The 16,939-nt window shown below is 47.4% G+C and overlaps 2 protein-coding genes across 2 annotated transcripts in view; both read left to right on the plus strand.

The window, feature by feature from the left end:
• CATSPER4 (cation channel sperm associated 4) overlaps nucleotides 1-891 on the plus strand; it is a 63,135-nt gene extending 62,244 nt beyond the window's left edge. Inside the window, exon 21 of the mRNA XM_048501624.1 lies at nucleotides 773-891. Within this exon, the coding sequence (XP_048357581.1) occupies nucleotides 773-891 (119 nt within the window). The remainder of the gene's footprint in view (nucleotides 1-772) is intronic.
• A 235-nt stretch (nucleotides 892-1,126) lies between these two features.
• Nucleotides 1,127-16,939, plus strand: part of E2F2 (E2F transcription factor 2) — a 55,676-nt gene continuing 39,863 nt past the window's right edge. The window contains exon 1 of the mRNA XM_048501456.1: nucleotides 1,127-2,323. Coding sequence (XP_048357413.1) covers nucleotides 2,039-2,323 — 285 coding nt within the window. The 5' untranslated portion in view covers nucleotides 1,127-2,038. The remainder of the gene's footprint in view (nucleotides 2,324-16,939) is intronic.

Below are 16,939 nucleotides of genomic sequence, written 5' to 3' on the forward strand. Positions count from 1 at the left end.
CTAGATTCAGGACAGAAGTAAGTACTTTTGCACACAATACATAATTGGCACCTCTGACTGTGTTCAGAGTACAGCTCAGTGCTGGTTGCCAGGAAAAAAGCAATGGCGGAGGGCTGATGTTATGAGCCACTCTGTGTAGTGGTTAGTGCTGGACTAAGGAGGTATAGGTTCTAATCCGGGCTCTGCCACAAAACCCAGCTCCGTGACCCTGGGCTAGTCATAATTCTCAGTCTAATCTACTTTACATAGTTGACATAAGGATAAAGTGGGAATGAGAATGCTGTAAGCTACTTTGATGATGTCCCTAACGTGGAGAAAAGTTGAACATCAATGGAGAAAACAGATCGCAATGAAATGAAGGCGGAATGAACGAAACAGAACCTTCATGTTCACAGGAAGTATACCTTAATGTTAATTGCTTCAGGGAAAGCAGTTTGAAGGGCTTGATGCTATCTATGTTCTGCCTGCCCCTCCAGCACTGCCAAATGGGATAAGCGGGGGGGGGGGGGCGTTGCGTCCTCTCTCAAGATTTGATTGCTATGCTGGTAGATTTTACACCACACCGAGATGCAACCATGCCAGTTCCCTCCCCACCCCCCACCAGCCGAGGACGCCTGCCAGCTGCCTTTGTTCAGCGCCCGCAGACGGGGAGAAAACACGTCGCTCTCCTCCGATCGGCGGATTATATGGGCTCGCAGCTAGGACGCAAGAAGGTGATACAGTGATACAGACGTACACGTGTGAACGCCGTCTTCCGTGCACTCGGCCCCAGAGTTGACTCGGGCGGCCGAGAAACCTTTCTGTCACCTGGCCGCTTTAAGATCCAGCCACAAGGCGTGCAGCCGACTCTCCCAGGGTCAATATTTGCATGGCCACGCCCACGCCCCCTGATGGGAGGGGGAAAGAGACGAGGGAGGCCTATGCGAGTCAGGTGGAGCGCGCGAGCCGTGAGGCGCTTCCCCTTTAAGAGCAGAACCTCCGGTCTCGTCCCTCTCCCTGCGAAATGTATCAAATCCGGTGGGCGGGGATGGGCTGGTGTTGCGGCGGCCAATCAGAGCGGCCGGTTTTCCGCGGGAGATCCGAATTTCGCGGCACGTAGTTTGGCGCTTAAAAAAAAAAAGCGAGAGAAGGAGGAACGGAAAGAGAAAGGGCTGGGCAGCCATCGGGTCCTCTCTTGTCCCAATCCGGATCCATCCTTGCTCCAGGCCGCCCTGGCACTGCCCGGAAAGCTTGCAGAGGGGCAGCGGGGAGCCCCAAGGAGCGGCGGGCACCTGAATTACGAGACGGAGAGCTGTAGGAAAGGCATCCGGGCCCCGATAGGAGCCAGGGCCCGGGCTGGGTGCTGAGCGCCTCCGAGGGTGGCTCTTCCGAACCCTTCCTCCCCGGGGTCTCGAGCCAAGGAGCCGGAGTAGGGCCCGGGTGGAGCTTTCGGGGGGTGGGGGGCTGTTACGCACCCGGCTTTTGTCTGCAATCCTCCGGCTGCAGTTTCCCAGCCACAAAAGCTTGGGGGGAGGGGATGGTTCAAGGCGATTGGTAAAGCTTGCTTCCCAGATCCGGCATATAATTGGGACGGGGTGGAGGGGACCTTTGCAATATTTGGGGGTGGGAGTTAATACTCCGGCCTCATTTAAGAACCCCTGCCCGTTTTTCTTCCTTCTTTTGCCGTTCTTTCTTTTCAAAGAGCGTGGGCAATTAAGCGACTTGGAAGAAAAAAAATATTGGGGTCTGGCCGTCCTATGGCTCCTTCATTCCGGAAAAAAAAGGACTTGGGAAACTTATTTAGATGAAAACAGGGACGGGGCTGGGTACGAGCGATTCCTTCCCTTCAAGCCCCCCCCCCCCCCTTTGCATTTGCCTTGAGAAGATGAATTAGGCATTTAAAAAGAAATTGCATTGGGGGGCGATCCCTGCATTCTCTCTTATGGCAGCTTTAAATGGCTAAGAGCGGTGCCCCCAATCTACCTCTCAAGAAGACTCTCAAATTGGTCTGGGACCCCCCTGCTCTTTCCTGTCTCCGGCACCTTTTTTCGCCCTTGCCATGCTGAGAATCCCCAAAGGGGGGCCTCCTGCCCCAGGAAGAGGGGGCCCTTCCATTGCTCCCCCGCCCCAGCAGAAGAAAGCCATCCCCGTCATCACCTCTGCTGACCTGGCGGCCTGTAATCTTAGCAGTCCTCAGATGCGGGCCCTGCCAGCTACCTACTTCACTCAGGTGTACCCCCAGACTGCTGTGGTCGCCCCGTTGCCCAGGGGCAGCTGCCTGTACGCCACCCCCCATGGACCTGAAATCAAAACCATGCGATCTGCCTCCACTGGAAAATTACCGGTAATATGTTTCATTCCCTTCTGGTCCCCACCCCCAATTCTCTCCCTGCCAGCCTGTTGCCTTCTCCCAACCATTTTTCTTCTTTTAACATGTGGTTCATTGTGTGTTGGGTTTTCTGTGGGGCTTGGTTGTGTCTGGAGGTGCAAATGCCTGATAGTGGCTTTGCATCAAAACTGTAGCTGCTGTATTAAAAGCTGGGGGGGCCCGGGGGGGGTGTATGGGGAAGTTTAGCATGCATAGTGGTTGTGAATATAGATGAATCTTAATTTGCTGGTATGTGCAATTCTTAACTTCCCTGTACTTTTAGCCTGCAAAGCTAGCATCTGCTTCCTTCTTCAAAAAATATTGCAACAATGATTTACTGAAAATTATAAGAGATGCCCTCTGTTTAAAAAAAAAGGCCCAATGAAAGGCCTGAACCTTACATAGGAAGGGGAAAAATTTTTAGGCTGTGTGATTCTCTGTTGCAGTGGAGTTTTGATACATTTTCCCCTGATTTTGTATCGTGGGGAGAAGTGAGTACCATCTTTCTTCTCTATCCAACCCAGTTTCTTTCCTCACTCCCCATCCAGGTTTTTGCGTTGGCGGAACCTTATCTGATGCAGTAGCTTAGACGTGTGTCTTGGCACACCTAGGCCTCACAACTCTTCTGGAAGAGGGTGTTTATTTAGAAGTGATGATTGGAGTGTTTCAAAATGCAGGAATTTAGCGATATGCGAGGACTGAAAGTTTGAACTCTGAGCTAGCTGAGATTAATTTCTGTGGCTGTGTGTACCAAACTCTGCCTCCAAATTTAAAATTAGAAGAGTATCTGTGAAGTTGTGCAGTCAGACCACAAGTTCATCTAGTGAAGCATTGTTTACTCAGGCAATAACTGAGCAGGGTCTTTTTCCAAAAGCTGTTTACTTGGATCCTCAGTGGTGGCCCCCTAGGCCATTAGAAGAGAAGAGGAGTTTGGATTTATACCTCACTTTTCTCAACCTTAAGGTCTCAAAGCAGCTTACAAACTTTTCCTCCCCACAACAGATACCTTATGAGGCAGGTGGGGCTGAGAGAGTTTGGAGAGAATTGTGGCTGGCCCAAGGTCACTCATCAGGCTTCATGTGGAGGAGTGGGGAATCAAACCCTGTTCTCCAGATTAGAGTCTGTAATTCTTAAGCAGTATACAACGCTGGCTCTGCATGTACTCCACCACTTAACAACGGCTCCCTGGTATAACTTCACCATGACACCTGCAAAGGCTTCCTTTTCAAGTCCGGAAGCATAGGCGTCCTGAACATCGTGAGCAATAAGCCATGTTGTGATGCAACAGGCCATCTTCATTGTGGGCGGCTAATTGTTGCATGCATGTTATGGGTGTGTGAAAGGTCCTACCATGCTCCATGCAGACATGGCCCAGAATTGGCCACTAGACGCTGGTTTAAAGGAGGCATGCTGAACGCAGGGACTCATCCAGAGACACAAAAGGCATCTTTGTCTGAATGCACCCTATAATAACTTATTCCTTATAGTAAGCAATTGTGAACTGCTGTTGCAATTGTGATGAGGGCATACAGAGGGCTGGACACCCAGAGCCTCTCTTGCAATTAGAAATGGTTTTGCAATTGGTGTTGCGGAATTGCTAGTTCCAGATAATATTTGACAAGGGGATGGCTTCTGTGCTACTGCTATTGGCTGTAAAGTGACCCTAGGTGTTTGCTTAGGCCAAAGAGTGAGAAAGGTGGGCTATAAATTAAATAGCCTGATAAATTACTCTTATATGGGTTTCAGATTGTTTTTCAAATAGTACTATCATTATGGGGTGGAAGAAGGGAGAGTCTGGGACTAAGTTGTCCCCGTTCGCATTCTGATTTCTGTGCAAAGAGGTCTCAGTGTGTGAGGTCTGACATTGGGAACATCGTCTCCATTTCAATGATGGGCAGCGGACTACAGGAACTAAGAGTAGCTCTGGGCATGTATAAGAACATAAGAAGGGTGCTTTCCTGGAATTACCACAGCCACCCTCCATCTAGGGCAGGGGCGTACTGCCCAGGGGGACATGTGGGGTCAAATGTCCCCGGGCTGTAGCCATTTAGTCACATGGGGGGCGGAAATCGCTCCAACACCCCCCTCCTTCCCCAGGGTCCATACACTGACCTGGTGCAAAAAAAATTGTTTGGTTGTAGTGTGGGAGGACAGCCGCCCATATAGAGTAGGGGGGACGGAAAACTCAGATTTTGAACCGGGCTACATTTTCCCTAGATATGCCTCTGATCTAGGGGAAGTTTTTAGGAGATGAAGAACTTTCCACAGGTTGTCAGAAATCATGCAGCTACTGGAGTTAATAAACTTTCTATTCACAACTTGGAAAAGTAGCCTTGAGAAAGACGCAGTGGCCTGTTAGGCCCCTTCTGCACACGCAAAATAATGCATTTTTCAAACCACTTTCACAGCTGTTTGCAAGTGGATTTTGCTATTCCGCACAGCTTCAAAGAGCACTGAAAGCAGTTTGAAAGTGCATTATTCTGCATGAGCGGAATGAGCCTTAGACACAGCCAGTTGTGACACTGTCCCTCAGGGGCTGGATTATATGAATGTCTAGACTTGGTTGTTTCTAAGAATTGTTCTATGCCAGTGATGGTGAACCTTTTCGAGACATAGTGCCCAAATTGCAACCCAGAATCCACTTATTTATCGCAAAGTGCCAATATGGCAATTTAACCTGAATACTGAGGTTTTAGTTTAAAAAAAACCCGGTTTGCTCCAAGGCGCGTGTTACTTGGGAGAAAGCTTGGTGAAGCAACCGTGCAACACTTCAAATGGGTGAATTGTGACCCTAGGAGGGTTTACTCAGAAGCAAGGCCAGCCTAGATGTGTGTGTGGGTGGATGATTTTCCGCTCCCCCTGCATGACGCACTCTGTGTGTGCGTGCCCACAGAGAGGGCTCTGAGTGCCACCTCTGGCACACATGCCATAGGTTTGCCACCACTGTTCTATGCTGTATGCAGGTTGAGTGATAGAATTATGGACTGTACTACTGTAGCTAGAGGAAGGCCATATTTTTGACTGTCCCCCAGCATTGAAAGGGCTTACACCTGGTGTAACCTGGCACATCATAAAGAGAACATGACTGAAAATTTGTCAATTTTTCAGCATGTTGGGGTTTTCTGAGTGAGCAGAATATTATATTTTTTAAAAATTATCTCCACCTGCAATCTGAAGTTGGTGCAGTTCAGTAATCTTCATTCTGCATACTGTGCAAAACAAATTTCATTTGCCTCGACACTGGGAAAACGTTCTCTTCCCTGTCTCTTCTCTTCCATCCTTGTAGCATTTCTGCTATGTTGAATACTGTGCGGACTTGGATTCTGGAAGTGTTGCAGGCATTTGTTTGGCCAGCTCTCACTTCCTCCCTAGTGGTGAGCATTGTAGCCCCTCCGCATCTTACCTGTCCACTGAATATTTAGAGAGTGAATGCATGTCTGTTGTGCCAAACGAGGATGGGTGCATTAAACTTTCTTTGGGGTATGTTAAAATAAAGTGATCAAATGTGCGAAGCTACCCCACCTGCAGCAACTTCCATTATGCCTTTCTTTTGTAAAGCAGACATGTTAATGGATTGGGAGAGGATCCTGGCAAAGGAAACCGAACAGGGTAGGCAGGAGTGGTGCAGGACCTTCTGAATAATCCCTGAGAACAGGTCCTGGGATACAGGTGAGCAAATCAATCTGGAGGGTGGGTAGGTGGAAGTTCTGGCATTCTGATCTACAAGGTGGTATTCTCTGCTATGCGAGGAAAAGGACCATGTTGTATGGTTTGGTGCTTCAGCATCCTGTGTGATAGGGCAGTCGTTTCCATGTGACACTGACACTTAGTTAATGAGTAAGATGCTGATACTGGAAGTGGGCTGGTTGCTATGGCTGATAGAAATGCTTTGCCCATTCCTATGCAAGTCTGACAGCCAGTAGGGGTGGGAGCAGCGGCTTGCACCAGTGGATTTGCTCTCTCCAGAGCACTTTCACTGACAGAGGGGCAAATTCTCTGGTGCCCAGTCATGAGCCCAGCTCTGGGTCAGCACTCCTGCACCACTTCACCCCACATTCCCCCGGGGGTGGAAGCGACGATAGTTGGCTTCCACTGCCCTTCTAGTATGCAGGGGCCATTGGAGAATCCTTGTGTATCTCTGCTTTCCCCACAGAGGATTTAAAAGGTTTTCTTTTTAAAAAACTTTTGGGGCTTCCTGTGCTGCAGGAAAGTCCTTTGGAGGGACTGTGGTGCCATCCCTGCCTGCCCAACAGTTCTGGATTGGGCTGTAAGTCTTCCATTGTACTCTAAAACAGAACTTGTCAAGTAATACCCCTGGTCCTCCCAATGCATCAGTCCTAATGCTAGACTCCCGCCTGGTGCTAAATGTATGAGCCTCAAGCTTGAATGTTCACCTTCTTTGCACCTGCTGTGATTCCTTCCCTTCCTCCTTGATTTTTCAGCCATCGTTTGCTGCATCGGCCAAACTGGAAGAAGTTGTTCTCAGCCACGTTGGTCCGAAGGAAAACATCCAAAAAGCCCACAATGCAGTCCACTTTTTATCAGAACCCACCAAATGACACAGAATGGTGTGAGCTTCTGAGTCCTCCTGAATTCTTCTTCAGGTTGGACATTACAAGGAAAACATTTTATTTTGGTATCATTTGGTGCAGTCCTGACAAAAGATATCCCGTGGATTGGATTCATCCAAGCTGAGCAACTCAAGAGTTGGGAATCATGGGCTGCTTTTTGCATAGCAGTTTCTCTACTTTTAATATAACGTTTTTTTGAGGGGATGAGAGGAGAATATGTCTGTAAAGTGCCATCTAGTCGCAGCCAATGCATGATATCCCATGAAGGCTTTCAAGTAGGAAAAATAGATACCATGTCTAATACTGTATTTTGGGACGCTGTATCCTAATGGGTTTTTAGTAATTTGGGTAAATGGAGCCTATATTATATATATTTATATTTTGTATTCTGTTTAGGTGCTCTGTTTGTTATATTTTGTTGTAAATTATGTTGTACACCACCCAGAGCCCTCCGGGGGAGGGTGGTATATAAACTTATTTATTTATTTATTTATTTATTTATTTATTTATTTATTTATTTATTTATTTCATTTTTAAACCGCCCTCCCCCGAAGGGCTCAGGGCGGTGTACATCAACATCATAATACAAATATAAAACAATCTATAACAATTTTAAATTAATAGAATTTAAACAATTTACAATTTACAGATGGCGACTTATCCCAACCTCATTCCCGCCCACGGGAGACCAAGATGGTATGGGGGTCAGACGGTCATCCCGGCTGGCCAAAAGCCTGGCGGAACAGGTCCGTTTTACAGGCCCTGAGGAAACTCTGAAGGTCCCGCAGGGCCCTGGTCTCCTTAGGGAGCCTGTTCCACCAGGTAGGGGCCACGGCAGTAAAAGCCCTGGCCCTTGTTGAGGCCAGCCGGATCTTTTTTGGGCCAGGGATTTCGAGCAACCGCTCCTCCGTAGAGCGGAGGGCCCTAGTAGGGCAGTGCGGGGAGATGCGATCCCTCAGATATGTAGGCCCAATGCCGCTAATGGCCTTAAAGGTCAAGACCAGCACTTTGAAGATGGCCCGGAACTCGATGGGCAGCCAGTGTAGATGGTATAGGACCGGAGTAATCCGGTCCCAACTAGCTGTTCCTGTAAGTAGTCTGGCTGCCGCATGTTGAATGAGTTTCAATTTCCCGATCACCGACAGAGGCAGGCCAGCGTAGAGCGCGTTACAATAATCCAGCCTAGAGGTGACCGTTGCATGGATCACTGTGGCCAGGTCAGAACGGGACAGATACGGGGCTAATTGTCTCGCCTGTCGCAGATGGTAAAAAGCAATTCGGGCAGTTTGAGTGACCTGGCCCTCCGTTGATAATGTCGGGTCCAAAGCCACGCCCAAGCTCTTAACAGTCGAGGTTAGATGTAAGACCTCGCCGTTTAGCGACGGCAAGCAAAAGTCCACCGGTCTCTCCCCTCGTCCCAACCACAGGACCTCCGTCTTTGCAGGGTTTAGCTTCAACCGACTTGCTCTCAACCACCCTAGAAGCTACGGCTTCTAAAGCAGCACTGGAGAGCTCCAGGGGCCGCGAGACGGGCTGCCCTCCCATCGTGAACACGCAAGCTGGGTGTCATTGGCGATACTGGATTAGCACCGCAGCCCGAACCTCCGGACTAGACTTGCCAGGGGGCGCCTGTAGCTATTAAAAAGCATCGGGAGAGAGGATTCACTCCCCCCGCGGCACCCCACATTCAATGGGGTAAGCGCTGGAGTTCTCACCCCCCGATGTCACCTGCAGTCCCCGGTCTCGGAGAAATGAGGCCAGCCAATCCAAGGCTGACCCGCAGACCCCGATATCAGCGAGGCGGTGGACCAAAAGGTTGTGATCTACCACATCGAACGCTGCGGTGAGATCTAACAACACCAGCAGCTCCGACCCACCTCTGTCCAAGTGAAGCCGGAGTTCGTCCACAACGGCAACCAGCACCGTCTCGGTCCCATGGCCAGCACGAATAATAATAATAATAATAATAATAATAATAATAATAATAATAATAATAATAATAATAATAATAATAATAATAGCCAATCAATATGGAACCTTTATTGGCATGTAAGTTGAAACAAGGTTATGCTTTAACCTTGGGCACAGCAGATATAAGACAGTTGACATTAAAATAACCGTAGTGCTGATAATAAGAATTACAAAGCAAATAAATTTTGCTGTCTGTATCTCTAATTGTCCTCGTTCCAGGCCTGCCCCCTTGTGAATATGCTCCTTCTGAAACCTGCTTTACTCCCATCTATTGGGAAAGAACACTATCCCAAGTGTACCATCTCACTAGATGAAAAGGTGTGAATGGTCAAAGATCTCACCCCAGTAGAGCCGTTTTCCTGCTACAAACTCCTTGTGATCAACATGTTCTCCTCTGCTTTTAAAAAACAAGTGTTAAGGCACTATAGCAATTTTCATTTTAGGAAAAGTTGCTGGCAGGAGCGAAGTGCAGAAAACCGCCTTGTGGAAGCTCCGTTGTGAATGCTTCTGCGTTCATAGCAGCGATGAGACCAGTTGAGAGAATCCTCCTGCTAAGGAAGAAGCCGCGGTTTCCAGTACTGAATTTGTAGGCAAGATGTGGTTTGTCACCAACCAGGGTCTGACATCACAGCTTAGCCAAACCTCTTAGAGTTAAAATGTGGTAGTGCAGTGGATGGCACTTGATCATTTCACTCAGCAACTTTGAATTCCTTGGGGAGAAGTGACTGTTCCTCCTCTTTCCTGCTGTGGCAGGTTGTTCCTGGTGGTAGAAGTGCTGGCGGGGTGGGGTAGGGGATGAATCCAAAACGTCCCTTTCCAAAGTGGGACCTTCATTCTGACAAGATCATCACCCTTGATTTTCAGAGGAGGCTCAGCCGTGGTTGACCCTGAACACTCTTCTGGGTCTAGGAGAAGGGTGGATGACTTGGTTGACTTTGGGGCTCATTTTCTGCTCCTCCTTCTGCAACCAGACGAGTGGCTGACGGCACCTCAAACGCTGGCGCTGCTCTAAATCCTCTCCTCATTGTGGGCTGCTCCTTTGCAGCAGCAGCTTTTCTGGGTTGGCTTCTGTTGGAACTTCTGCCAAAGACTCTGGCCAGTGATCCTAATTGGCAGGTAGGCCTGGAGGCTCCCCCCACCCCCCAGGCAAAGTACTGGGAATGGTTCCAACTCCTGCTATAACCTTCTGTCCTCCCAAGGGCTGAATCATATCTCTGGTTTCAGGATCTTCCCTCCTGTTTGCTGATGCCTCTGAACAGGTGTGGACTTTGCCATGAGCAACACCCCCCCGCCCCCCAAACCCAAAGCTCTTCCTTTTTGCTTTCTCTTTCCAGTTCTTGGAATTCCTGTTCTGGCTGAGCAGCCGAGCCTTCTGTGTGGCTGAGTGGGTTTAAATGACATTCTTTCTCTTGTGCCCACTTTCCTCTTTCTGGCCAGGCAGCTGTGCTTTAAATTGCACTCAGACAATCCTCCCTCTAGAGGGGGCAACTATAATGGCAGTGATCCCCCCCTCCCCAATTTCTCCTGCCAAGGTTGTATTTGAGCAAATTATTTTTTGAGAGCATGCTGCTGAGCCTTCTGTGATAGGCAGATGGTTCTCTGTCATAAGTCCCCTTCAAGATTCCCTTTGCAGACTTTTTTTCCCTGTAAAGCTATTTGCTTTGTGTCATCCTGTGACCCTCACGTAACCTCAGTGGCACAAAGGTTAGTTCAGACCAGAGAATCCCAAGGAGGGCATCAGATTAAACCACACTAGAGAATCTCGAGGAAGCATTAGAAGGAGTTTTTGACGTTTGTTGGAAATATGATTGCAGTATCGCAAAAATGCAGTGTGTACCTGTCCTTAGTCCTGTTGATGTGGCTACAACTACACTTTGTGTTCTTCTTGGGCATTGTGCCAAATTGTAGTTTGTACCACCTAAACTATGGAAGCCTGCCTTCATTTGATCAGTGTTCCTGCTTTGGAGTTAAAACCATGGCTACTTTCCTGGTTTGTTACACCAAAGACATGCAATCTTTGGTAGTTAAAGAGCCAAACTGTTCAAAATTCAGAGGGCGAGTTCAACCCAGCGACAGTATCAGAAATCCTATTTGAAAATATACAAATTAAAGTTACTAATAATTGATGTCCTGATTGTAATAATCCATAAAGTTCCACAACCCAAATACTGGCTGTTGTGAGTCTCTTATTAAGAACTGGGGCAGATGACATCTTACAATAAGTAATCAATATACACAAAAGTACACAATGTGATGATTGTAGTGTCCTAGCATAAATCTTATTTTTAGCAAATAACTTTCTGTAAGGTATATCTCAGAAACCCCTTAATAATACTGAAGCACCATCGGAAGTTGCACCTGGTTCATTGAGTGTTCAAGGCCTGAGACACTCAGAAGTGGTTTGCCATGGCCCTCTACACAGCAGCCCCAGGATCTTCCTTTGTGGTCTTTCAGTCAAGTATTGACCATGGCTGACCCAGCCTAGTTTCAAGCTCTGACAAGGTTGGGCAAGGCTGGGCTGTTATTAAAAGCCCTTCTGTCCTAGGAACATTTTTGCCTGTCATTCTCTGCCCAATACTGATTAATCCAGAATCCTACCTACTCTTCCAATACGTCTTACCTTGTTATAAACTGTGGCTAGACTTCCATAAGTGTGGCTTAAGCATTGTGTTGCCAGTTCCTGCTGTGTGGTCCCATCTCTGTGGTTCTTTCTGACACACATCTTGGTGAATGGTGTTGTCAGAGTACTGCTGCCCGAGTTCTTCTCCTAAGTACCACATTTCTGAGGTGGGGCTACAGAGCTGGCACCAGGCCATGGATTTCTCTGTTATCTGCCTTCTGATCTGTTGATTAAGGAGCTGCCAAAGCACACCTGAGCTTTCTTTGCCTGGCGCCCTTTGGCGAACCTTCCATGCATCTTCTGTGGCAGAATGCTTTTGCTACTGTTTGGAAGCTTGAGTGCTAAATAAAAAAAGCGATGCTGCAGAACTTCTGGATTGCCCTGGAGACCCTTGTTTTCTAAATGATTCAGGCACTAGGCCAGCGGTGTCTAACTCTGGCGCTTCAGATGTTCGTGGACTGCAATTCCCATCAGCCCCTACTGGCATGGCCAATTAGCCAAGAAGCTGAGTCTGATGGCTGCATTACTTGAAGGCATAGTTTCAGTTACCTTGTTAAGTGGATTCTGGATTGCTCACTGTTTTTGCCAGAGAAAACTGATGTGCTGTAACACATCACTTTGGCCTGACTCTGCTTTTGCGCTTGGACCTGCAATACACCCTACGCTGCTGACATAGTGGCCATATGTCACAGCCGTCCTAAGTTAGCAGCTGTTGCTAGATGTCAAAGTTTTATTGATGTGTCTTATTGCCCATAGTTGTGTTTAAACATTTGCGGATTTCTTCCACTTTTGTGTTAAAACTTTCCATATCCATGCTGGAGGACTTGAGGTGGCAGGAGAGAGGTGGCAGGAGAGAGGCGACGGGACATTGGGACATGTTGCTTTGGCAAAAGGCCAATACCAATAAAGCAAGACCTAGTTCTTTCATGCTGGAGGATTTGTAGGAGAGGTTTTCTCTGCCATTCATGGAGAACTTGTGGGTGGGGCTGTCTCCACTGTTAACTTGGCAAGTCGAGTTCTGGAACCCTTCCTGTAGCAGGCAGGCAGGGTTCAAGTAGTGCTTCCAGCAATGTTAAGGGGATTGCCCATACATTCTTTCTTTTTAACAACTGGAATTATTTGCTTTTCCAGGCTTGGAGATTTGAGTTAGGATTAGTCACATGCTTCTTGTAGTCATGAGGGCTAGAAACTTTTTTTTTTAAAGGAAACTGAGCTTCTCAGGAAAAGCTCCCCACTCAACATGCACGACAGCTGCAGAATTGCAGCTATATTCTCTGTTTAGCAAAATCCAATCATCTTTTGAGATGAAGCTTAGATGGCTGACTTTCTTCTTTAATATCTCAGCTTTAAATTTGTGGATCACATTGTTTTTCATGGATTATTTGATAGGGGCTACAATAGATGGAGTAATAGACATTCGCTGGTCCTGGATAACCCAGGCTAGTCTGACCTCATCAGATCTCAAAAGGTAAGAAGAAGAAGAGTTTGGATGTATATCCTGCCTTTCTGTCCTGTAAGGAGACTCAAGGCTGCCTATAAACTCCTTTCTCTTCCTCTCCCCACAACAGAAACCTTGTCAGATAGATGGGGCTGAGAGTGTTTCAAAGAACTGTCAGCTCGGTTGTGGTGGATTTTCCGGGCTGTGTGGCTGTGGTCTGGTGGCTCTTGTTCCTGATGTTTCGCCTGCATCTGTGGCTGGCATCTTCAGAGATGCATCACAGAGGGAAGGCTGTTACACACTGCGTCCAGTGAGACTTCCCTCTATGATACACCTCTGAAGATGCCAGCCACAGATGCAGGCGAAACGCCAGGAACAAGATCCACCAGACCATGGCCACACAGCCCGGAAAACCCACCACAAACAGTTGAATCTGGCCGTGAAAGCCTTTGACAATACAACTGTGAACTGCTTCACAGTTCTTCAAGGTGATCCAGTGTCAAACCCCAGCTCAGTGACCCAAATCAGACTGTGTAACTGGATCATTAAGAAGCCTTTATTGGAAGACACATGGGTTAGAGGGGAAAAGTTGGTTCTTCCAAACATTCAAACAACCCCAATACATCAAACCCTATTCCTCCTCCCCGCTCCCTAGCCCATAATACTATCCCACACTACAGAAGGCACGAAGACAGGAATGCAGGATGGACTCAAGGTCAGAAGGCTGCGATAATGTCTTTGAACTCTGGGAGCCTCTACTCCTGGGGAAAACAAAAGTATTTTGCCAACATCTGGAACTCCCCATCCCCCGGTGCCTCTTTGCTGGCTTCATTCATAGGAGTGGGGAAACAAGAGTCTGCCGCTAATGAGGAGGAGTGGGGAATCAAACCTGGTTCTCCAGATGAGAGTCCCCTTCTCTTAACCACTACACCATGCTGGCTGGCCAGCAGGGTCAGCCTTGGCTAGTATTTGAATGGGAAGCCGCTGGTGATGTCCAGGACTGTGAGACAGAGGCAGGTAATGACAAACCACCTCTGAATGCCTCTTTCCTAGATAACCCTGTGGGGTCAGCATGAGTGAGCTGTAACTTAATGGCAAAATAAAAAAAAATTCAGCCAGTGAGGTGTAATGGTTAGAGTGTTAGATTAGTATCTGAGAGACCCAGGTTTGAATCCTCACTCTGCCAAGGAAGCTAGTTGATTGACTTGGGGATAGTCATTGTCTCAGCATAACCTACGTCACAGAGTTGTAAGGGTAAAACAAAGGAGAGGAGAATAGTGTAAGATGCTTTGGGCCTCAATTTAGGTGAAGTTGCAGGATAAATGTAGTAAAAAATCTTGTCAAAATATTTCTCATATTCACATTTATTCTTGTGGTTTTTTTATTCCAATGGTCTCCTCCTTGGGGTCTACCCTATTCTGCCCTACGTTTCACATGGGAGATAAGTTAGAGGGCAGTATAATTGGCCCAAGATCACCCAGCAAGCTTTCATAGCAGATTTTACAGATTTGAAACTGGCTTTCCCAGGTTTTAGCCTAACACTAACCACTGTGCCATAGCTGCGGTAACCAAATTGACAGAAGTGCCCATGGCCACTGTTTGGGGATCTTAAAAAAATAATTTTGGGGTTAACCATCCTTTAAGTTTATAGCAATATCTGCACTTGTGCACAAAAGCTAAAGTCCTAGAATTAAGCTTGCATTTTCGATTGCCATAACATACGTTTATGAGTGTTAGCCAGAAAGAGGTGGCATTCCCAGTCTGTATCAGCCGTCAGTGGGGGGAGGTATGGTGGGAAGGGTGAGTTCGACCTGGCATTGGTGATTAGACAAATGTATTTATTTCATTTTTATCCCACCTTCTGATATTTTCTGCATATAGATTGAGCACATAGGAATAGTCTGCACATTCTTCCTTGAGAATATCTTTGGTTTCAACCCACAGTTTTTCTGATTCCTGTTCGCTTTAGTAGAGAAGAAGAGTTTGTATTTATATCCCCCTTTCTATCCTGTAGGAGACTCAAAGAGAGCAGCAGTGGCGTAGGAGGTTAAGCGCTCGTGTATCTAATCTGGAGGAACCGGGTTTGATTCCCCGCTCTGCTGCTTGAGCTGTGGAGGCTTATCTGGGGAATTCAGATTTGCCTGTACACCAACACACGCCAGCTGGGTGACCTTGGGCTAGTCACAGTTCTTCGGAGCTCTCTCAGCCCCACCTACCTCACAGGGTGTTTGTTGTGAGGGGGGAAGGGCAAGGAGATTGTAAGCCCCTTTGAGTCTCCTGCAGGAGAGAAAGGGGGGATATAAATCCAAACTCTTCTTCTTCTTCTTACAATCTCCTTGCCCTTCCCCCCCTCAGAACAATCACCTATTTGATTTCTATATTGGCCATTAGGTTATGGACATGGATACTATCGACTGTGTGCTTGCCAGAAACGTGATCACAATGAACAAATTGTTGTCTTCCCATAATTTTAGGAGTTGCTTTCCTGCTTCATTTCATGTTCCTAGCCCAAAAGTTTATTCCAACTATCGTTTATTCTTCTTTGTTTCCTACTTTTGCATTCCAGTCTCCTATAATATTTAGGTGTGTGTTCAATTTCTTCTTGGACATGTCCATAAAAAATTTCTATATCTGCCTCCTGAGCATCTGTAGTTGGGACGTAAACCTAAATGACGGTTACGTTGATAGGCTTTCCATGAAGTATGATTGATATTGTTCATTCATACTTTGCATTATAGCCCCTGATTGGTCGTGCTTCATCTCACAGCACTATTACAGCAACTCCATTTCTGTGTCTGTTAGTCCAAGAGTAATTTTTGAACTGAATATGTCCTTATCCTGACCAGTTCACTCACTCTCAGGACTGCAGAAGAAGAGTTTGGATTTATACCTCCTCTTTCTCTCCTGTAAGGAGACTCAAGGTGGCTTTTAAGCTCCTTTCCCTTCCCCTCCCCACTCCTTGTGAAGTAGGTAGGGCTGAGAGAGTTCCAAAGAACTGTGACTAGCCCAAGGTCACCCAGCAGGAATGTAGGAGTGTGGAAACACATCTAGTTCACCAGATAAGCCTCTGCCACTCAGGTGGAGGAGTGGGGAATCAAACCCAGTTCTCCAGATTAGAATCCATCTGCTCTTAACCACTACACCACTCTGGCTCTCAATTTTCCATTTTATTGAAAAGTTTAAATGTTCCATTTTTCGTTTTATGATTTCTGCTTTATCTTGATTCATACTTCTCCCATTCAATGTTCCTATTATATGCGACAAATAGCTTTGGACTTTCCTTTTGCATCCATTCACATCAACTACTGAACATCCTCTTGTCTTTAGTCTAGTTACATCATTAAGAATAGTGCTACTTGTAGTTGTCCTCCAGTGTTCCCCAGTAGCTGATTGGATGCCATCCATCCAACTTGGGGGTTCTGTCTCCCAGCACTATATCTGTTTTCATTTTGGGCTGTCTTAGAGTTTTTGAGATAATAGATGATCAGAAGTAGTTTACCATTGTTGTCTTCTACGTAGTACTGACCAGAATTAGCAGAAGTGGTACTGCCGTTGTGTGTGAAAGCTCTTCCGACAGTGTCTGGTAGGTTCCCTTCAGTGATTCCTCCACCCCCATCACCATTGGAACACTTGTTCTTTTCTTCTAACAAGGCTGTTGATTCCTAAATGGGTAGATGCACCCAGTGGCATAGCTTTTGTGGGGCAGGGTAGGGACAAATGCCCCAGGTGGGGCCGCATTTGGTCACATGAGGGGCTGGAAAATCGTCCCCATCCCTCCCCCTTCCCCCCTTGGCCAGGCTGCTGCAGGGCACCCTTTGGCCCAGCCTTGCCAGGCCTGGCAGAAGCCGCAGCTGAGCGCCCCTCGGCCCCGCCCTGCCAGACTAGTTAAGACTGCCGCCGGCTCAGGTAGGTGGGGCGCAGGGGGACCATGGGTGAGGGCAGGTGGTGCCATTTTGCCCCAGGTGCCATTTTCTGCAGCTACACCTTTGGAT

This window comes from Sphaerodactylus townsendi, linkage group LG06, assembly GCF_021028975.2.
Source record: "Sphaerodactylus townsendi isolate TG3544 linkage group LG06, MPM_Stown_v2.3, whole genome shotgun sequence".
Lineage (NCBI taxonomy): Eukaryota > Metazoa > Chordata > Lepidosauria > Squamata > Sphaerodactylidae > Sphaerodactylus > Sphaerodactylus townsendi.